Source organism: Amphiura filiformis, chromosome 12, assembly GCF_039555335.1.
Source record: "Amphiura filiformis chromosome 12, Afil_fr2py, whole genome shotgun sequence".
In the NCBI taxonomy this organism is placed as follows: Eukaryota; Metazoa; Echinodermata; class Ophiuroidea; order Amphilepidida; family Amphiuridae; genus Amphiura; species Amphiura filiformis.
In genome coordinates, this window is record NC_092639.1 from 7,867,444 (window position 1) to 7,890,728 (window position 23,285).

General features: G+C 38.1%; 2 protein-coding genes across 7 annotated transcripts in view; one reads left to right on the plus strand and one right to left on the minus strand.

The window, feature by feature from the left end:
- Window positions 1-973: 973 nt before the first annotated feature.
- On the minus strand, window positions 974-13,223 carry LOC140165733 (homeobox-containing protein 1-like). Of its 5 annotated transcripts, none has more exons than XM_072189045.1 (8): window positions 13,053-13,223; window positions 10,468-10,616; window positions 8,175-8,544; window positions 6,394-6,596; window positions 5,383-5,501; window positions 4,468-4,609; window positions 3,358-3,450; window positions 974-2,996 (listed from the first exon to the last, which is right to left on the minus strand). In XM_072189045.1, the coding sequence occupies exons 2-8, from the start codon at window positions 10,604-10,606 to the stop codon at window positions 2,701-2,703; spliced, it is 1,362 nt and encodes a 453-aa protein (XP_072045146.1). In that variant the 5' UTR covers window positions 10,607-10,616; window positions 13,053-13,223; the 3' UTR covers window positions 974-2,700. The 5 variants fall into 5 exon arrangements, with proteins under 5 accessions (XP_072045146.1, XP_072045149.1, XP_072045145.1 ...); XM_072189048.1 differs by having other exon boundaries at window positions 4,516-4,609; window positions 13,075-13,222; XM_072189044.1 differs by having other exon boundaries at window positions 13,075-13,222.
- Window positions 13,224-13,465: 242 nt separating this feature from the next.
- LOC140165734 (uridine-cytidine kinase-like 1) overlaps window positions 13,466-23,285 on the plus strand; it is a 74,909-nt gene continuing 65,089 nt past the window's right edge. For both annotated transcript variants that reach the window (XM_072189049.1, XM_072189050.1), the window contains exons 1-2: window positions 13,466-13,615; window positions 22,628-22,836. In XM_072189049.1, coding sequence (XP_072045150.1) covers window positions 13,542-13,615; window positions 22,628-22,836 — 283 coding nt within the window. In that variant the 5' untranslated portion in view covers window positions 13,466-13,541. The remainder of the gene's footprint in view (window positions 13,616-22,627; window positions 22,837-23,285) is intronic.

The window sequence follows — 23,285 nt, forward strand, 5'->3', positions numbered from 1 at the left end:
TCCTCGTCAAATTTCCCTTCAGAAAATCTATACTTTGACTATGATTATTAGGATAAGTAATTAAATTTTTACAGTAACTTTTAGATTTTGAAGACATCTGCATTATACTTACTACAGTGTTTAATATGACAACGGGTAGTTTTGTATGGAAAAGTTTGTATTTTCTAAACTAAACCAATCATAAATGATTAAAAACAATTAGTAGAATTGTTTAGCTGTAAGGCCATGATTCTTTTAGATGCTAAATAGAGTCCAAATCCAATTAACAGCCTTTACAGAAGCAGATTACGCACCAAAAATGCCAATCCCATAGAGTTTGTGTGTACCACATCCCCCACCACCACATCCCCCACCACCGCCACCCTGCCCATTCTGAATTCTATGCAGCACAGTGTTAGTATTAAAAAAGTTCCAAGTATTTCTTTTTACAGGGTTGAAAGTGCATTTTATTTAGCAATAAAATGATACCACAAGCATGACAATAACTTCTTGCTTGACAGAGATATCATCATTTGTTTTGAGTCGACTTTGGCAAAATGTAGCATTCGCCACCTTTTTTTTTGGTGGCGAGCTCAAGACTTTACGACCGTTCTCAAAATCTTCCTTCCTATACTATTTGTAGAGTTATTAAATGAGTCCAATATAATCAACACTTGGAATCAACACTTGGACTGTGTTTAATAGACTTACTGTACTCTTTCTCCCCAACACTTTTTTCCAACAATTTTTGACCAAAAATCTCAAGTTGTTTTTGAACAAAAAATGTTTTTTACCGAAAAATCACATTTTTTTGACCAAGAAAAGATTTTGAAAACATAATAAAGATAAAATTGGATGTTTTTCTCACCCAATACAAAATGTATTGGTCTTGCTACAAGTTTTAAAATATTGAACTTGACTATACATCTTGCCCAATATTTTAAAACTCATAGCTTGACCAATAAATTTATGTATTGTTCAAGCTCATCAATTTTATATCAAACTTGGGCTATATCTACACTATGGGAACTTCAATGTAATGGTGGTGTTCAAGGTCACACTGAGGTCAAAGTTTATTTGAGGTCAACTTGTAAAATAGGTTGAAAATGGAAAAAAAAACTATGAATAATTACTATGTGTGGTGTTCACTTCCCATGTCTTTGGACAAACCTATTTGGGACTGCTATCCCTATTGTTCTACTTCTGTTACCAAAAGTAATTGAATACATGAGTGGAAGAAGGGCCCAACTCCAATTTTTTACGAAAATGAGTTAGACCCAGCATTTTATTGCCAGCAGACTGTTTTTCCTTGTGTGTGAAAGATGAGCCAAAATCCCCTCTCTAAATAGTCTTCCATGTACACTTAATCATGGTTTTCATGGAAGAAAGGCCCAACTCCATGGAGTTGGGCCCTTCTTCCACAAATATTGGGTTAAAGAGGAATTTTGTTCATCCATGAATTCTGCTTTTCACTACAATAAACTTTCTTGCTAACATACTACATGCTTCTATTTGTGCAATTAATGGACAATTACCAAATTTCTGTAGCTATTTATAACACATCTGCTTAGGGAATTGGCATTTGCAGTATATTAGTGGAAGAAGGGCCCAACTCCAGCTTGTATTAAGACCTGTACCGTTACTATGGAAACATCATATATAATTTTGAATGTATGTAATATTGTATGTTTATGCATTAAAGGTCCCCTGAAGATGAAAACATTCTGTCTATAAAACTTTTCCAAATATTAAGTTTTTTCTTAATATCTCGAAAACAGTTTTGATGGAGTTGGGCCCTTCTTCCACTCAGGTATTCAATTGCTAAAGCAGGCATGCAGTTGCGAAAGCAGGTGCGACTTGTGGTTCCAGAACTGCCTTGTCTGTATTGTGGTCAATAGCATGAGAATTTGGTCATACATATGGGTCACATGCATATTTATAAATATAGTCTAAGCTAGGTGATAGTATTCATTTGAGACAATTGTTTTTTCATTTTCAGCTTCTCAAGTTGACCTCAAATGACCTTTGACCTCAGTAAGTGACATTGAATACCATCATGCATATTACCGAAAAGCTCTGATACCTCCATAGTGGCCAATTGTGAACCATGTTGGCATTGCAAGGGTGGTGACCCAGTGTCACTGCTGCATGATATTGCTCAACTTTGTGTATGCATCAGCTTTTGTTCAAATAAACACTCACAAATTTGACTTTTTGAGCGATATCTATAGCTGCGAAAAATTTTACCCACAGCTATCGTCCGTCTAATACAAAAATGGTCCAAAATGACTATCACCAAGGGTCAAATGTATAGAGTACAATTGCACATTACATATTGAAATTCCAGGTCATAACGTGGAGTTTCAATTATTGAAACTGGTTAATTGAGTGGCAGACGAAACTCTTGAACAATAGGCCACAGTAGGCCAGCATGTATACAGTGCCTTGTCACATTAAGACCCAAGCATGTCTTTACATGGAGTGATTATTTAAACAAACAAAACCTACTTAAATATTTGAGTGCCCTTTGGTAGGTTTCACCAACAATTGATTGTGTCATGATGTGTCACATCATCCCACACACTCCTCAATACAGCCCTATTGTATGTGTGTTGGAATGCGGATGGAGGTTATGACTATATCATTCACAATACTCCTGAAACACAAGAGGTAAATTTTGCAATTGCAAATGTGGCATGGTTGATTTTAGTTCACTATTTGTCATGACTTTTCTTCTTGGTTCTTTTCTTCTACTGCTTCTATGAGAGTAATAATGGAGTTATTCACAGTCTCTAGTTCAAGTGCCACAGCTTGCTGCCTTGGAGGTTGGTGGTGCTCAAGCCTGGTCATGCTTTGTGATGTTTGATGGAATGATGCGTCATCATTATCTGAGGTTCCTTGGTTCAGATCTGATGCTATATGTAGCATGTTAGATTGTGATGTTTCATCTGGGTCAGCTGGTGTGCATGTGAAGGTTACCACGGCTGTTTCTGTGCCATCATTTTCTCCAAGTCCAGCTGTGTGATTAAATGAAACAGGCAAACACATTTATTAAGAATGTAGTGCTTGAAGAAGAATGTGTTGTTTAAAGAGGGGCAATGGTATATGAAGAAAGCCATATTTTTCTAGTAAAACTTACACAATTGTAATAAACGAGATAGAGCGTTGCCTAGGACTACTCTGTGACTACTATAAGGCATTAACAAAACATGATTATTCACAAATGAACCTCTACATCAGTATACAGAGGTACATATAGCAGTGAGGACTACTGTGACTTCAAAGGGGTATATACGTGAGACTGCTATGTCCTGTTCCTCCCACTAACTACATGTATATACATAGAGCTAAGTCCTTTGAGAATAATGTATTACATACATCTTTTTCTTCTGTTGGCATCTTTGCGTCTGTTTGCAAACCAATTGTATACTTTTGCTGTAGTCACAAGTCTACTATCCACAAGAACCTCTCCTAGATAAAAAGACAACAGAACATTAAGTAATAAATACTACAACTAAGGAGTATGACCAAGTAGCTTGATACTACTTCAAATGCAAAGATGTTTCAATATGGCAATAGTATATTTTTAGTAAGGGCTCATATTGAAATACCCTACCACGTTTTCACACAGAAAGAAGGCAGGATTCCCCTCGCTAAGCGCGCGCCTCAGGAAAGCTCAGTCATAAAACGGATGGATTATATGCATCAGTGATACACCCTGCCCAGGATTTTAACAAAGAAGGCTACCACAGGAAAGCTGCAGGATGGCACACACCTTCCTGTGTATATAAAGGTAATTTCAATATGAGCCCTAAATAGACTCAGACAGGGTTCTTCAGATGTTTAAAATCTTGTCCACTGTAGGTTTTTATTACCTGTAGATCAATACAGAAATAAGCTAAATTCAGAAGAAATTCTCATGACTATGTAACTTATCAATGTTGAAAGCTTGACAGAATTTAGATATGAAACTCTTCCCAGGTTTGTAACAACCTTTAGTGCATTATATTGTGATCTAATTTGCAGAAGCGCATCCCCTTGAATAGGAATACAGGGCCAAAAGTGACAAAAAGTTGTAAAATTCATCCTCCTTTGACCCGGTTTTAGGCCACAATTGTCCTTATTTTGGCCCATTTTAGCATTACAACTGAAAATTGTGCATAATTCAAACAGCTTATTTGATGCAAATATATAAAATACACAGGCAGCAACTATTAGTTGAATCTGAAACGTGGTGGGCACATACCAGTTTCAACTAATCAAAATTGTTTGAAAACTAAAAGTTATTATAAACTTTATTTAATCCCTGACAAAATTCTAACAAAATACTGTTTTGAAACTTTGTAAAGCACTGCAGAACATACTTTGATTCACCTGAAGTTTGGTAATGACATCGCGGTTGTGCATGCAGAAAGCTTGCTGACAAACCACCCTGGTAAATGTGCATGTACACACACGATTTGATACTGCGACCAGTGAAATACGCACCTACATCACTACCAAACTTGAGCTGAACCAAAGTATCCATGTCTGTACCTGCTACTTGTTGAGCTGTATTACATGCTTCAGTGATCTTCTCTCTCTCCACATCATTTGGGTATGGATTCTTCTTCCAATATGTCTCCAATACCTAAGCAAAAGTAGGGGTCAAAATGGCCAGTTGGAATATTAAAATGATCTGAAACACATGTTGTCAAAATCCATTCAAATATCTACTGAAAATAATGTGTAACAAAATACAACATTGATACTCAAATAATGTACTTTAGACTAGACGGAAATCTCAAATATTTGCTTGTCTAAAATTGTCGAAGCATTTTGAGTAATAGTTGATCACCTGGTAACTTTAGTAATTTGACCGGCTGAATCCAAAAAAAGCGGTGAGCAAGTATTATTTTGAGTCTATGACCCTCAAAATGACTGTACCATCTAGGAAAGAATTTGATGTTTTTAGGGAAGACAGAATATAACAACTCACAACTTGATGGCCTAACAGTTGTATGAAGTTTCTGGGTCTGACAACACACCTATATATTCCAGCAGGGAAGGGAGGGAACAAGAAAATAAGGAAAGTATGTTTAGATAGCAACCAGCCTAAAATTTTCCCTTTTGGGTCCATTTTTTGGGATCTCAGTTGGGGAAGAATCTGGGGATGGATGTGACACAGCGCGGTAGGGTGAGGGAATAATTTTGATTTTCTGGAAGAATAGACACCCCTGAACAAATTGTTTGTAAAAATGTTCAGTGACTATATTGATAAGCAAGAGGTCTGGGGTTCATTTCCCCACACAGGCAGGTATGTCCAGAGTTTTTTCTTTGGTTTAGTTTCCATTGTAATTTTATGTTTAATTGTGCTTGTGTGTGATGTGTGATTCTTCTTTAACTGTATATTGATACATGTACCTTAAGGCAGGCTTCATTCCAAGAGAATCTTTCTCGTCGTCTGATTGGTGGTATAAGATGTGCATTCTTGCCAGGGTAAACTTTCTTGCTAGCTTCAATGCTTCCACCTGATTCCTTTTCTAATAAGGATACACACAAAACATACACATACTTAGGTTTATGGGGTTGTGTGAGATATTGTGAAAAGCAAATGGGAAAGATATTGGTGATTCTTAGTCAGGGGGAGTGGTCTAGTTCGTAGACATATAATCTAATTGGACAATCGCATGATTTGGGGTGCCGTCTATCAGGCCGTAGTCGACCCCACATCATCATGTAGAGGTGCGTGTATCGTTTATTCCCCTCACAAATAGAGATAGACAAGAATAGATGCAAGATGAAGAGAGAATAAGGCTGTACTGAAATAGAGATGGGCAGAAAGTAACAGAAAATGTTTTGCTAAATCCTTTTTAAAGGGTATATATATATATTGCTCGGACAACATCATATCATTGGCAAGCTAATATTATGAGGACAATGAAAATGACTCCTTTTTTGAGAAAATAAGTCGTTTAAAAATGATCAGTATATGACCTTGGATACCACCAATATATGAGGGTTCCCATAGTGCAGCTATGACCTAAGTTTGGTTACAATAGGATTTGAACTATTTATATGAGACCAAAAAGCAAAAGGTTTACATAATGACCAGATTTTGAATTTTCAGCCTATTTACAAGTTGACCTCAAATGACCTTGACCTCAGGATGACCTTGAACACCACCAATAGATGAGGGTTCCCATAGTGCAGCTATGACCCAAGTTTGGTTGCAATAGGATTTGAACTGTTCATATTGAGACCAAAAAGCAGAAAGCCTTGCATATAATTGTAGACGGACATGCACACTGATGGACTGACTCACGGCTCATGATGCCATAAAGTCTTTCCTTTGGACGACCTAAAAAGGATTTGGCAAAATACTTAAATATATCCTGAGCAATCAATAAGATGGCCAGGCACAGAAGTTCTTACCTATGATATCCATTTCCTTCATCTTGCCCAAGTACCATCTATAGAATAGCGCCTGTGTAGACTGTCTCATGATGGAACCATGGATTAAGAACTGAGATATATAACTTTGACTGATGCCTGTTGCATGTGATATCTGATTTTGGGTGATTTTATGCTTGGATAAGAAATCTTTTATCTCTTCTTTCACAATTACTGTACCACGCCTGAAACATGAATATGAGAAACAAATTTCGATATTAGATTATGAATGTTTTGAGTCATCCAGTAGTATAAAATAGACAAAAATATGAATCAAATACTGGACTCACCAACGATTTTTTCAGTAACGTTGCGACCCGTTCACCGGGTCTTCATCAGACTGCGCAGAGACTTCGAAACTACTTCCTCGCCGATTACCATCACATGACCAAACCATCAGTCAAGTCTCTGAGCAGTCTGATGAAGACCCGGTGAACGGATCGCAACGTTTAATACTGAAAAAATCGTTGGTGAGTCCAGTATTTGATTCATATTTTTGTCTAAATTTCGATATTACATACCAAGTATTCACAGCATGCAGGCGTTGCCTGTTCAAATGTCCCCAGCCTTAGAAGGGAGAGCAGAGGAAAGGGGGTGAGAAATATACACGTTTTCAGTATCACTTACTGAAAAAATGGTCGAACAATTTGCCTCAAATTCATGAGCAGGTAAAACCCTGAAAATGACACCGTTTTAATAATTCACTGAAACACTTCTCTTGTAGTCCAGTCAAAGTAGTTTTTGACCCATCACTAATTGCAACAGATTTTTTTTCACTGCTGTGCATTTCAGAGATGTCCCTGAACAGCGCACAAAAAGTATACTAAATTATTTCTCTAGCCATATGGATTCAGAAAAAGTATAGTTTGCCATACCAAAAGGTCAAAGGTCATATCATCACGACATTTGTAAGCAAACCCGTGCTCGAGTTTGATTGACAGATGACGTCAGACGAAAACTAGTCTTTTTATCTCTGTCTTCCAGTATAACAATTGTCTGATTTTAACCAAAATGGTCTCAAATTGTTCATCTTGCAAATATTTTGCACAGTTTAGGATGCTTACATAGGTAACATATAAAAATAGGTCATGGCCAATGGTGTTCAATGGCCACTGACCTCTTTTACCCTGCTACCTAGGTAACGAAACATCCAAGATATGGCAAACTATTCTTAATTCAGAGTATTTTTCACAGACAAATAAATTCAGACCATTTTTCATGAGTTTGGAGCATATTTTCGAAGTTGACCCACATGGAGCCCAAAATTTGACATTTGACCTTTATGTTTATAACATATGAGAATGGTACATCACAGATATGACAAACTATACTTGTTCTGAATCCTTATGACTGGAGGAATTCTTTGGTATAATTTTTAAAAAGATTAAAGCAATTTTGAAAATGTGACCCCTGTATGACCTTTCCACCAAAGTATATTTTAGTATACTTTTGGTATGATGTTCAGGGGACGTCTCTATTAATTTCTATTAAAGGATTTTAAAACAAATTTACTATAAATCAGTTGCATCAAAACATTTCACACAAACATTGTTTGTGTATTCATTTAAAAAAAATCACTGGTTTCTGGGTGTATGACATGAGGCCATAATATTTTGTATATTTGACTTTGCTACATTGTGTATACGACTAGGTATGTGAGAAATAAGAGCAAATGTATACTATGTGTGAATAAATTATTGAATTGAAGTGAAATTGTGAATTTGAATCAATTGTTTTATACCATATAGTGACCATTCACACACCTGAATAGTTCATTGACCTCTTCATCAGCAACATCAAAGTTTTCAAATCCACACTTGACTTCCTCATCTTCAGACCCAGTAGAGCTTACAGCAGAGCTAAGCCGTACAAGGCTTGGTTGTATCATATGTCGATTTCCTGTGGCTTGATGTACAGCATTCATCAGCTGATTGACAGCAGGAGTTGCTGATGATGGTGATGTGACAACAGTGATTTGAGGTGTTTGTGTTGACGGTACAAAAAAATGCACTGGTGATCTTTGTACCAACCCTGTCTGTTGGGAAGCCTGTATTGGTTGCATCGGTACCAACCCTGTCTGTTGGGAACTCTGTATTGGTTGTACAGGAGTTTGGGATTGGTGTAATGATGAAGCTGCAGATCAAATACGGCAAGTATAAATCAGAGATATTGAAACATAACAGCATCATAATTTTATTTGGAGTGAAGGTGCCGATATCTTGGGAATCAGGTATTTGGTAACAATTATTTAGAGAAACCAACGTATGCTAAACAAAAACATACGCACACACGTCGCACATTAAAGTTTAACTTGAACAACTTTAATCAGGCCCATGACAGTAAATTTCGCTGATCCCCCATGTTCTTTTCCATCCCAGGTCGGTTTAACCAGCGATTCCCGCTGTTGTTTTGGTTCCACACCAGCACCCCCGGTATACGCATGGAGGCCACCATCTTGGTAAAAGGGGGTGCCCAGCACCATGACTACGCGTAACAGTAGTTACCGATTGTCAATCATCGGGGGGTCAATCACCTCGAGCTTGACAACGATATCTCATATCTGAATAGGCTATCGTCAAGTCTTACGCATAGGCGCGAAATTAAGGTTAATTTTTGTGATTGCAAAAAGTATTTTTCTTGTATAAATATTGGCCTGGATAGCTGGATTGTTGTTCGATTTGATTTAATAAATTAAGTTCATGGATGCGCCAAATATTATTAAAAGTACTAAAACCAGCTGTTCAACATTTGAAAAAATGCACTGTAGCAGGCTTGAAAAAGTCTAACCGTGGATGCAGCAAGCCGTGATTTTTACGGGTAATTTTATTACTTGAACATGTTGAACGCGGAGCACAGACGTCCCGCGGACGCGATGCAGCCGCTAGGAATCATGGTAGAGTTCCAGGCCTACGCGTTGGCAGGGTAATGGCGGCTTCCATAGTTTTATTACTTTTTATATCGACTGACACTTCCCAATCTTATTTCTTCCCTGCTTTAATAATAATGCCTTATCCTTTTTACATGAATGTGACACAAGATACCCGGGACAAGATAACACAACAAAACAGGACGAAAACGAAAAAAGAAAATGTTCACCACAATTTTGGCCAAGTTCTACATTAAAGAAGTCGAACTGGCCTGCCTAATGTTGGGAGTGGGGGGAGGAGGAGGCATACTACATTTTTTGTGTGGAAAACAAAATAAACAGTGTTTAGTTAGCTGCAAAGGAGCAACATAATTGTTTCATTTCACCCACTGGAAACCATAATATGGAGTGTTTGATGACATACTCCTCTCAACATACATGTATAATGATAAATAAATGAGAAAGGCAATTCAAGTCTATATCAGGAATGTAACAAGTCGCATACATTGTAAAACATAAATGTACACAGAACTTAAATTCTAGGTTTACAAAGGAACGTTCTATTTTGGTCATACCCAGACAGGGTCTAATTCTGCATAAAACCGGGCAACGTTATTTCTATAGATCTGCTGCGCATTCAAATTGCATTGTATTGCATCGTAATTTCATTTGTGTCTATGGTAATTATGTTTACACAATATGAACTCACGTGTTTTCAAGCAAATTCGCCTATAATAGGTGATCAAAAGCGATCGGAATGTTACAAAAGTACAGATCGTATTCAGCTTACTTCATATGAGATGATCTTAGGAAAAATACGGCATAATTTGTCTTGGTGTTTGCGGAATGCCATGCAGTAAAATATTAATACGTTGCGGCAATTCATGATTGACAACTAACAATCGGCGTGTCCTTCGTATCCTCCACTGTCAATTTCTTATCCACTCACTAATCCTCACAAAAGCTTTGTGTTGATTACGTAATGTGTGGAGGCAAATTGCAATAAGTACAATGAAATAATGAGTAGGGCGGGCTCCGAGGCGGGTTTCTTCTTCATCTTACGTAACAGTATTGTTCTCCAAAAAACCCGGAAGCTTGTCGTTTGGAGCTCTAGCTGAAATACAGCAAGATAATGTAAGATAGTAAATGTAAACCTGTATTTTAGCTAGAGTATCTCGAGCTAGTCATACCTGGGCCCAGCTCTGTATCTAGCTTGGTCATTGTATCCAAAGCATGGATAATATCTTGTTTGGTTAGGCCAGTGCGTATCAATCTCCGCAACAGTTCTATCTGTTCTATAGTGTACCGAGGCTCATTCTGGGTTGCCATGATAACATACCTGCATTATTATAGCAAACAAAGATATGTGTCAATTATATATAATATTCGCCATAGAAATGATGATGTACCGTAATATCCAAATTTGCAAATCTTAAAGCCATATTATAACATTTGCTGAGGAAGACGCCCTCACTGAATTTTTAAAATTTCTTTTTTTACACGATTAAATTGTACTTTTATTGTACCAATATACCCTGCAAAAATCAAGACTCTAGGTGCTGTAGTTTTGTCAAAATCCGCGATTTTGAATAAAACGCTGGAACCGGCGCTTTATTATTACTATGGAATTATTAGTCGAACGCATACACGATGTTCATAACACACAGTGCATTACACGGCGTGCGGGGCGGTGATATACACAACAAAGGGTCGTACCACAACATGACCGAAGGAGTGGTGCGTATTGGCGACATGTCGCTGGTAGTAAATTCAATTTTCTTTGCTTTGCCGTGTTGTTCGGCTCAAAAATAAAAGGGATATATCCGACAGTAAAAGCTAACATTTTATGGCAAAGAAATGCTAATCTATTTTGTTTGAAAATGTTATATGGCTTTAAGGGATGGGGTATGAACATTTGGACAGTATTTATTGTGGGACATTAGAGCACATCAAATTGCATTCTGAATACAAAGAATGTCCTTCTGATATCAAATAATATTGATTTTTTGAAATTCGCAATGTAATACACATTTTATGGCAAATGATTAAAAATTGATATTTTTGATATTTAATAACAGTACTCAAGGTAAACTTTATAAATCTGATGATTTATGCTTAAAGTGTATGTAGGTGGGATGAAAAGCCGACGACAATTGAAAATTTTGACCTTTCGTATTGAAGATATGGATTTTTTTTCCCAAACTACCAAAAAAAATAGGTCTTTTGGGAAAAAAAATCCAAATCTTCAATATGAAAGGTGAAAATTTTCAATTGATCATCGGCTTTTCCTCCCAGCTACATACTTTAAGAATATATCATTACATTTTAAAAATTTACTTCGAGGACTGTTATACAATGTATATCAAATATGTGAAAAATATATAATGAAAATTATTTGATATCAGAAAGACATTCTTCGTATTGAGAATGCAATTCGATATGTCTGATGTGCTCTCATGTCCCACAAAAAATACTGTCGAAATGCTCATTCCAGATCCCTTAAAATGGTCTACATGTTGCGAGTGCAGCCAGCAGGAAAATTTGCATACATTGTATTTAAAGTCCCATTCAGTGATTTGTACAAAATTCAGATTTTGGTACCTTTGTCATTGTCATAGATGTGCTAACATAGCCTGCTGGTGGTTCAGCCAAAAGCCCTGTGCAATAGTTATGAGCCCTGGGGAGGGTAAAATGTGGGGGGGTTGGCGAGCTAAAAGGAAGGGGGCAAGCAATTTTTGGCAAGCCGAGAGGGGGGGGGGGGGGGCAAGCGTTTTTGGCAAACATTCAAAAATAATTCTGCACTGAGAAATACTAAACTGTAGTGTGCAGTCTACACAAAGAAATTCAGTTTTTCAATATTTTCTTGATTTAGTTGTATTTTCCCAGTTTTTGATCAGATTGGTGTATCTACAGTTTGTAGCCTACTTTGTAGAGATATAAAATTCAATAATAAAAATATTTCCTAGACCAACCCAGATGTTGTATGTTGCTGATCATCTTTAATGTTAAGTTAAGTGTGCACTAATTGCCATCATTTTGTCAAACAAAAGCATTGAAAACCCAAACTTGTCCAAGTGATACATAGCCCAGGAATCTGAATGCGCGAAGCGCGCAGAAATTTTGGGTTTTAAAGCGGAAAACTTTTTTGATCCCCTTCGAAATAACTTAAACTTTTTTGTCCCCCCCCCCCCCCTCTTTTATAAGGTCCAAAACTTTTTTGGTCCCCCCCCTCCATTTTTACCAGCCCCCCTACCAAAGTATTAATGAACACTCCCTAAGTTACACATCTGTATGTTGCTCTTCTCTAGTTCCAGTAACTGCAACTCAGTAATCTTTATTTAAAACATTATGACATTATCTGATTACTGATTCAGGTCCGTAGATGTCATGATGTTCATGACAAAGACTAAAGTCTTGCTTCTAGCTTCTCAAGATCAAGTTGATTGAGAAATTTTACAGATTTCTGTTCTTAAGCTTGGCACATGTAGGAATTATTAGGCATTTTACAACTACTTGGAAAATATAGGAAAAGCTAAAAATATAGGAAATATAGGGACGGTTGAAGCCCTGCATTGCATGATTGGCTAGCTCGGTACGCTACCCCGGTACAAATAAGTGAAGGTTAATCGCGGGAAAAGAGATTATGTGAGAAACAGGTTTAGCGCAATTTTATGATCGTGACATATCGTAAATGGCGGTTTAGTAATTTAGCACGTTTATAGCATGGGAAGAATGTTATCAAAGCATGAAATTAATAAAATTAACATTTTTTTACCTAACGTATACGTGGCACTTACACTCTAAGCTCTCTGTAAATGTTTGCTGTTCAAGTATTGCCTCAAATTTGAGAGAAAAGCTGGTAAAATCACCTGATTGTAAGACATTAACCTAGTGTTTAGGTCGCCTAATCGTCGGATTATGATGCGATGTCATCGAAAGGTCAGGCCAGGCTAATTGACCGGTTGGTTGAGGTTTACTGTCTTAAATGTCGCATGTAAAATTTGTCTTTTAAATTTATATTCCAGGATTGGTTTCAACTATAAATTATCGATTTGTATTTGAATTTAATATTATATTATTTTTTTGACAAAAGTTGAATATATGTGTTCCTAAAACCTAAATACATATGTTCCACATCCAGCTTTATGAACACGCTTAACCTGGTTATGATCATAAACCGCATGTTTTTAAATAAAACCGATGTCAGGGCCGATGTACAACAATTTGCTAAAATTGATTGCAAGCGCCTCAATGCAGCCAAGCAATGGCAGACCAGAATCACATCGTACGGCTCGAAAATAGACCGGAAAGACCAGGGTCAGCGAGTTCTAATGATAGGTGAGCTGTGAGCACAAGTCTCTTAGTTGTTCAGAGTGTAGTGGAAGCATAATTACAGAGCTGCAGACCCGGGAAGGGGAGGGGGGACTAGGTAGCCCTTCAGTTCCACTCTTCCACTTCCAAGTTCCAGTTAACTGTAAGTGTAACTCAGTCTCAGCAATCTTTATTTAACATTTATATTATGACATTATCTGATTACATGGATTACTGAGTTACAGATCGGTCTATTGACATTTGTTCCACAAATAAGAAACATCACAATATGTGGGCTCATTTTGGGCTCTAAGGATGTTGCTGAGGAACTCTCTGTCTCTCAGTCTCAACATGCTCAAGGACAGTTTGGGCATGCACTGATGATTTTCCATTCATTGTACCAGGGTTTGGGCGTGCGTGGTCATGGATGATTTTAACATGTTTAATCCCACTGTAGCTATAAAGTTCAGGTAATTGATCTAAAGAAGAGTCAAACCCTGTGCACTAGGGTGCATCATGCCCCCCTTTTGTCAACCAGATTTTATGTAGCTAGTCTTTAAAATGTGCCAAATGATGAAATAATAAGATTCCCAAAATTTGAATTCATTCCGAGTTAAGTCTTATGGGTCCTCCGTGGCCGAAAGTTTGAACGAATAACCCATATGAACATTACGCAATAGGCATATGGCAGCTATTCACATAACATGGATTTTCAATCATAAAAATTGGCTGCTCTAAGTAACCAAGTACTTGGGGTATTATTAAACTGTGCATGTGTAAATGATACAGGCAATCCAAAACCTTTACATTTTAACATGAAGCAGCTGTTCTAACCCATAATTAATCATGTAAACAAATAGCTGCCATATACATTTCTTGTAATTGACACTTAAAAACATTGAAATATGTGTATTTCTAATGGGGGAGTGACTTTTTAAGTCATTTAAAAACAACTTTGGCTAACAATGTAATTGATGATTGGTCTTATATAGGCCTAATAATATAGAGTCAATGAGATAAAAAAATAGTGCATGGACTTCCATTGTATCCCTGGGCACTATATTCTTAGAAAGCTGGGTTTCCCCCAGTAAAGATTCAGATGCAGAATTATTAGACGGTATACGAATTGATACTTTTTGAGATCTGAAAGTCAAAGGCAGAAATGAAGAGAGATAACTACTTTGAATTCATTGAGCTATGTAAGGTATTCTTGGGTGATCAGAAGGTGCTGACATTTAAGCAACCTGGTGCAATGTACAAGGCAAGGTGGATGGCAAAGTTACTAGTATACTGTACTCATCGGGTACTACTCGATGAAGATCACCATGTTGGAAAAAACATCGCCCAGCTGCCACAGGGAACAGTCACAACAAAGCATGCCATCAGCTACCCAAGATGTGGGACTTTGTTATACTTGGAACTACAGTTCCTGGTGGATAACCTGTAGTCAGACTGCTGATGCACCCGGAATGATCTTGACCTCTACAAGCGCCTCTACAATTCTTCAGTATCACAGAGTGCAATCAAGGCACTAAAATGCCAGAGAAGCAAGCAATTGCGATTAAATTTTTAGAGGTAAAACCAGCAGAAGAAGTTATAACTCCCAAGTAGCCGGTTTGGCATGGGGTTTTAAACCAATCCCAGACAACATCACACAGTCAACTTCACTCGCAGACTTGGTAGGACCCAACTCATGGTTCATGATGAGGAATTGAGGATATTACAGATCAACCATCAATTTCTTGAAGAGAGAGTGGAGAGCTGGGCTAGGTGTGCTACTATCAGATTTCTAAAATTTCAACAACGCAGCCGAGTGTGCAGAGAAATTGAGCTCGGATTTCCTCAGCACTGCAAAATCTGAACACCATTATCAAAATGTTCTTCATGCTATTGAGCAGGACAGGAAGAACAGGCCAAATCTGCATAAACGAAAACTATATGAAGACAAACATTGAAGGGGTACTAAGGGAAAGTGTGACTTTCATCCCACATGAACTGTGGTTAAAGTTTTTAACTTAAGTGCGCTTTGAAATATAGTTCAATTTCAGCTATTATTTGTAAATGGCAGCACACTATGCTAAATACATGCAAGTGTGTCAAAGCACATGGCAGCTATTCATTTTTGTGATGTATAACCCATATGCATTTATTGGTAGAGTTTAAACCTATACACACAACTAAAATTGTTCACTTACGTGAGCTTTCGACACAACGACTCTGTGTCTTTTTCAAACTGATGGTGATTGAGTTATTGATCTGGGATGTCACATGACGAGCTGACGATGTCATGTGACATATGCATTTGTTCGTATGGGTTATTCATTCAAACTTTCGGGTCACGGAGGACCCATAAGACGAACTCGGAATGAATTCAAATTTTGGGAATCTTATTATTTCATCATTTGGCACATTTTAAGACTAGCTACATAAAATCTGGTTGACAAAAGGGGGGCATGATGCACCCTACTGTGCACGTTAAGTGTCGGAGCTATTCGAAAAGAGAAGGGGGACCATCCCCGGTACCGGTTCTGATATCTGCAATCAATCCTAGGTTCCAGGATCGTGCATAGGTAAAAAACTATGCACGTTAAGCCCGTGCGACAATACTCAATTTGAGGTACATTGTATGCACGTATATAATAGGAAGAAGAATTCCAATTGAATGAACGCAGCTTTCAATAGTGTGATGATTTTTTGCGTACACTGCGATGCCAGCGTGTGCGACTGTGCGTGAGTAACGCGGTAGTGAATCCAACCATGCCAACGCACTCATGATATTAGCATTGTATCCAAGGTCGCGCTTTCGCGTTGTAGTTTGAAATACACGATATACGATCGCGGTTGTATCGTGTACAGCTGTTGAAAGCTGCGTTCATTCAATTGGAATTCTTTCTATACATTGATCTCATCTTTTGGGTGGGTTCAAAATTCCCTGAGTTGGCAAAACCTGCAATCTTCATGGGAATAATTTACTTAGTGCAAAAGTGGTCAAAATATAATTGCTCTGAAAAAGTGACCAAAATTCAAGATTTTAAATAGCGCAGCGTAGAACCTCGTGGAGGTAGTCTCGGGCCAGACTGTATGTGGCTATCACGAACATACAGGATCGACGAGTGTCAGACCGACTGACACAAACTGGCTGTGTAGGAGACTATCGTAGAGACAGTCTATAAGCAGATGACAATGGCGAATGTATGCTCTGAGGTCAGTCACAGGCTAATGTCATTAGCCTTAGTCGGATGTCCTTCAGCCCACTATGCATTTAAAAACTATTAAACAGGTGGGAACACAATGGCCATCCGTGGCTGTGGATTCAACCTACCATGGCATTTTCTGCCATGAAGATATCGGGGCGATGACACTGTGCATTGATACTCAGCATAATCCTCCAGAGGATGTAGAGCCAAGGAAACAATAGTGCGGTGCCAAAGTTGCGGTGCATATTTTTAATATACAGGGTGCAAGTACATGTAAACCAGGCCTGTCGCCATGGGGGGAGGGTGCGATACCCTGGTGATCCCTAAAAAGGGGGAAAGAGAGAAAGGAAGAAAGAAAGGGAGAGAGAAGGGGAAGAGAGAGGGGAGGGAGAGAAAAGAGAGGGAGAGGGAGGGGAGATTACTTTATTCAGTTTGTAATATAGGCCCTATTGGGCGGGTACCGGTATAATGGGCCTACAATGATGTTGGTCAGGCGCGTTGAGATGATGTGGACATACTATGTGGGACATAGAACTAAGGATTTTGCAAGATCGACAAAATATGTGCGCATCTCATCACCCTCCTGCACCGCGCCCTTCATCAGCATCAATGGAGATTAGGTGTAGATCCCAGGGGTGATGAGGGATAAATTATCACTTTAATATATTGATAGAGGGATGGTCCATACAATCACCCCAATGACCAAATTAACCTCACATTTGGTCATATAAACCTAAAAAGTGCCAATTCTACCCCATGGCCATAGGGCATGGTGGCAAGTTAGTCCCCTCCCCTGCTCAGTCGGCAGAAATGTTGTGACAAAATTTACGATTTGCATCTTCCTTTTGGTCTATTTTAGAAACATTTTGAAACATTTAGCGTTAAACTGCCAAATTGCTGCGTGTGTCGCGCGCATTTATCTCGGCAAACCCGGTGAGTAGATTTGCGAGACGCCCCATTGGAAATTCCTTTTTTTCATCTCAAACTTTGACTCGATCACGAATCTCACCGAGGGTTATAATTCCGTCCTTTCTATTGTGTAAATCATAAACATGAGTGCTAGGGCAACATCTCTGATGCCCGGAATAAGCATAAAACTCATGAGGTGGATCAAAATACCCTGACTAAATTAACCAAAAGATGTAAAAGGCCTAGACATCTTCCATTGGCACGATTTTAGTACTTACAATTATCCTCAATTGTGTTCATTTTAGCATTGAAATTGCATTTTTTCGTGCGCGCATTAGTCCCGGTAATATTCTTTTATTAGAAGATCAGTGGGACAATAGGGAAATTTTACCCCCGGGCTCGGTGACTTGATCCGGTACATCCCCTTTGAATTTTAGGATTGAAATAGCAAATTTTCGCGCGCTACATGCACATTTTATATCAAGAGTTCGTGCATTTTTCCTCGATAAAGGAATTCTGGGGACACCTTGGAAAAACTTGAGTTACAGTGTGGGGGAGGGGTGTCTTCTATCCGAAGAGCCAGGGGTGGTAATCATGTTGCTGAAGGGCCAGCAAAAGGTAAATCCGGCCACTACGCGAACCAAAGTCACTGGTTTAGGTGCTTGTTTGTCTGGGGGATCACACCTCCGTCACTACGATTTCCACTGGCCTCTCTGTACAGTTTGTCCACTCTGAAGTACTGAAAAGTGCTTGGCCTACAAATTATCATGGACTATGCATATGGTAGCGTGATAGTCCCAATTAACAGGATCATTTGAAATATAGGCCTAAATGTCAGGATCATAAATTGCATAAATACCTGGAAGTCATTAATTATGAAAATGGTTGTAGGTTTGATTGTGCTTTGCCACGGATTGTGAATTAATTAATTTAGGTACCGTAGCTAAATTACAGAAATCGGACCAATAAATGAGAGTCATGACAATATATAAAATGAACAGTATTATATTGTACTGGGTTATCCAGCATAAACTGTAAGCTTCACAACAATGTCAATGCACAACAATATACACAATCATCATAGGATAGTAGGATACGAGATGTAGGCTAAAAAGGTCTTACGCATGAGCGGTGGTGTTCTTGAAATCATCTAGAAACACTTTAATTCCCTGGTATCATTTCATGCTGTCTTACTGAAGGTGCCCTATATATAATATATCATGTGTCAGAAAATGCCATGAAAATATAAAGGCGAATTCACTCATTGTTCAACAGCGCGGCATGGCGATTTTGTTCCGCCGTGATTTAATAGTTTTAAGATAAAAGGCCAAGCACTCCAGGACATCCAGGTAAAGTATAACATACCACCTGTTAGGCTTGTTATCGTTTCATTTTTCTTTGGCGACATGTCGCCAAAACTCTGAATCCGACGTCGAATCTTTGTCGACAAACAAGTGAAAAATATAGTCTTTATAAAGCTTCCGAATTTAGCACTCAATGCGTTATTTGTGCATCCATGACGGCCGACGATGGCAAATTCTATGACCCTAAAATAGCACTTGTTACCTGTACGAGCGGTGCTGAACTTTATCCTACCATATTTCCCTTGAATGAATTGACTTCTTCCAAACATTATTCTTATTGGATGGCTTCATTTATTTGCTTTTTCTCCTTTATTTTGAGGATTTATTACGATGATTTACAAGGTCAAATTAATTCAACAGTGAAAGCATGCAGCGATGAAATCCGATGATGTAATAACGTGTGCAGGGGACTCCCCAAAAAGCAGTTCAAAAGTGGTGGGTTCGGGGGAAGGGCTTCGCTTCAATATGACTATGCGACTGTGTTATCATGAACCCATCAACTCATTGCCGTATTCATCTCACTTTTATATTTAAATAAAACAGCTAAATAATAATGCATTGGCGGGCCAAGAAATATAATTACATCTTTACAAGCAGTATTAAAACATCAGCTCAGTTGCCCTCCCAGTGCCTACACGGTAATAATGGACTGACCCATGAGTTACGACATGACGTGTTCGCTATTAATACATTGTAGCTCACACACAGCGTTGCACCACATATACACATGGGTTTCGCTCAGGGCCAATCGCCATGTGCCGTACATCGTACATGCACCTCATTATAAATTCGCTGAACATGCTGAATGTGGCAGGTGTGGACCAAACCAGTTTACACTGGCTCAACACGTGCTGTGTACAGTAGGCCTATGCATTGACTTGTTGTTTACATAGTTACTTACTTTCCATGCTAGCTAGATCGGTAAAAAGTTTTTAGCTTGGAGGTTTGGACGGCATTTTAACTCGGATCATGGCAATTCTATTAGCGTTATCATGGTAGGCCTATACCCGTCTAAGTGTTATATATTAATTGGCTTCCCTTTGTTTTTGCAGGGTCATTTTGTCTGGATTGTGAAGCTCTTGGTTTTATATTTTTACTACTAATTACTAGCCGTGCATGATTTATTATTGATTACTATTTTGTCGACTGTGATAGTCTCTTATCGACTGTCGGAAAAATCTCAAAAAAATTCATTGTCGACAATATTGGCGACAGTAGCTCTGTCGATAACAAGCCTACCACCTGTACCTGTATGAAGACTACGATAAGTACGAACACCACCTGTATGGTATTGGTAGCGATATATACATATAAACGTGTCGTTTCTTTTCCACTAAGCATACACAATGCTCCGCTGCTGAAATTATGATCTGCACATGCTCATTACTCTTTTAATAATGTTACTAAGAAAATTCAATTTTTTTTATTTGGTCAGTTTTTGCTTTCAAGATGCAGGTCTCTACGGAAAATTCACTAAGCAGAGTAACGGCCTGGGGGGTTCACTCGCATACTAAAGTGGTACCCATGCTTGTCACAGCATTTCAAAATTGGACCCTAAATGGTGTATCATCCGTATTCAGGGGTTACAAATTTCACCCCTTATCAATTGGCATAAGATATTAGAAATTTTCACCCCCTAAATGACGAAAGACACTAAAACGGACCCCTAAATGGCGTAATGTGATACATGACAATTTTCTGGCGATCCTGACTTTTAGACCAGACCACCCAAGCTACATGTATATAAAAAGGTTAAAATTGCTAATTTATCAAATTTAACTTTCTCAGCAATGTTAAAGAATATAATAAAAATAAGTTCCCCACCGGGGGTCACACTCCTTGTAACTGTACAAACATACCTTTTATTCCGTCAGATAAGCTTTATCTTGTTCCAACAGATAAGCTTTATTTTGTTCCAACATTCACATTTTATGGCTATTTTTGATGTAAAAGAGCTTGATGCAAAACCGGTGATCCGAGCGCTGAAGCTTTCACGTAGCACGATCGTATGATGTACCGGTACGCGAATTTGATGGTAATTTACGCTAGCAAATCATGCATTTTCAAGTGCTTTTGACATCTTTTTACTGACGCAATGGTGAATTTGTCAAAAAACATGACATATTTTTATGAGAAAATGCCCATATTTCTCTAATTTTCTGCAACTTCACTCATCTGATTCTCGTTTCATGTGACGGAAGTGATACTGATTTTATAAAGTTACGTTTCTTGCTTTTACGATTATTTTGAAATCATATTTCAAGGCAAAAACTCCCTTGAAAAATGGCCATTTTCACTTGTTTTCAAAAAGTTGTTTGTTTTTTACCCCATAATTTCCCTCATTTATCGAAGCCCTGCCCTCCTTCCAATACATTAAACCTTGAGTCCAAAGTGTTTGGCAACTTTTTAACCATGATGTAAACTTAACCTTAAATTAAAAATTTAGTCCCTATATAGCGAGGGTAGTCTAAAAGTCAGGATCCAATTTTCTCAATTAATGAGCAGGACTACTTATAAAGAGAATAAACTGCGAAAAACTGGAACTGTAACATATTCATTTTCTTTGTTTTGGTGATTACCTGTTTACCCGAGTAGGCTAACCATCTCCAGAATCATCTCTGCAAATATATAGTGACCCTAAACGTCAAATACTTCACATGTTAAACATTAAATTTAATATATTATAACAATTTTATGTCAAGAAACATTTGTTACAAATTAAACTGGACTGGAAATATAATGGAATAGATGAAATAATGAAAGCATGTTCCAACCAATATTTCCAATAAAAGTTAGGCAGCAGCCCTTGCATGTTCCATGTTTACCGGCTCGACATATTTATTTTAATTCATACACTAACCTGTACATGTATATTACACAAATTAAGGGAACAACCCAAAAGTATGATGAAGCCTTATAAACGAAAGTCCTTTCATTAGAAGGCTAACCCCCTCTCCCCTTCCCTCTAACGTAAGTGTCAAATATCGAAAATTCCACCCGTATTCATTGGGCACAGGGCCGTCGCTGCGGCCGATGGGGTTGTGGAGGGGTGCGACAATGCTAGGATATTGATCACGTTTAAGAAACATATATTCTATTTTATTTTGAAATAAATAATATTTTGGGTTGTTCCTAAATTAGTTCTTGTTTTTTATAGTCTTTTCATGATCATGATGATTAACTTTTCGTCTTCCCAAATTCATAAACAAACATAATATACAGGCCTGTCATAATATGATAATAATGCTATTTACAGTTGTACTTAAACAAACAAATGGTTTCCATGGTGGTACACCCCCCCCCCCACTCCATCCTTCCATTCCTCCATGATGGATGCTGGCCTGATATTTAAGATTTTAGGCCTTTTTTGTACATTTTTAGCCCATTTTTTTTACCATTTTCATCAAAGTTTAATCGCAAAGTTGGCTTGCCCCCCTTTTGCCCACCCTCTGAAAAAGTGCTGGCTACGCCACTGCTGCCATAAACACCTAAACAACATTGTCCACCCAATTGTCACAGCCTGGTAAAGTACATTGTGTAATCAGTTTGTTTTTCTACTTTTGTTACAGTGATGATGCCTTTAATGACAGCAGTATTGGCTCAAGCAATACACCTCCTTCATCTGTTACAAGTTCCCCATTGAAGACTAGAGCCAGAAATAAATCAACTAGCAGTGTACCAGCCAATGTATTACAATCTTCAAGGAGAACCATTTATACAGCAGGGAGACCACCATGGTATGATTCACAAGGACAGCTGCAAGAGGCCTTTGTCATAGGTAGGTGAATTGTTGAAAATATCTTAGAAACGGGCGTAGAAAAATGTGTCAGATTTATCAGTACGTCGGAACCGTGCAACTGGCTAACAGTCTTGTGTCTCCTTCCTTCCTGGGTGTGGCACCTGCTGGTCCCGGCAACCAATGCCGTTACACTAATCACTCTCATTAACCACTGTTGTTTACTTATTTCTTCTGCTGTTTTGACAAATTGGCATTACTTCATTAAAATAATGAATAAAAAAATCTCTCATCTTTTTTTTTCTCTCTCTTAAATTTTCTTTCAACTTTATTCTTTCTTTTCCCTTCATGTATTTTCTTTCAACAATTACAATTGCCATATCCATATGGCATATGATCATGATGAATCATGATGTTACTACATGATTTAAATAATAGTTGTACCAGTAATAACCTACTCCCAGTAGGGTCATCTATGACACATGGAATCA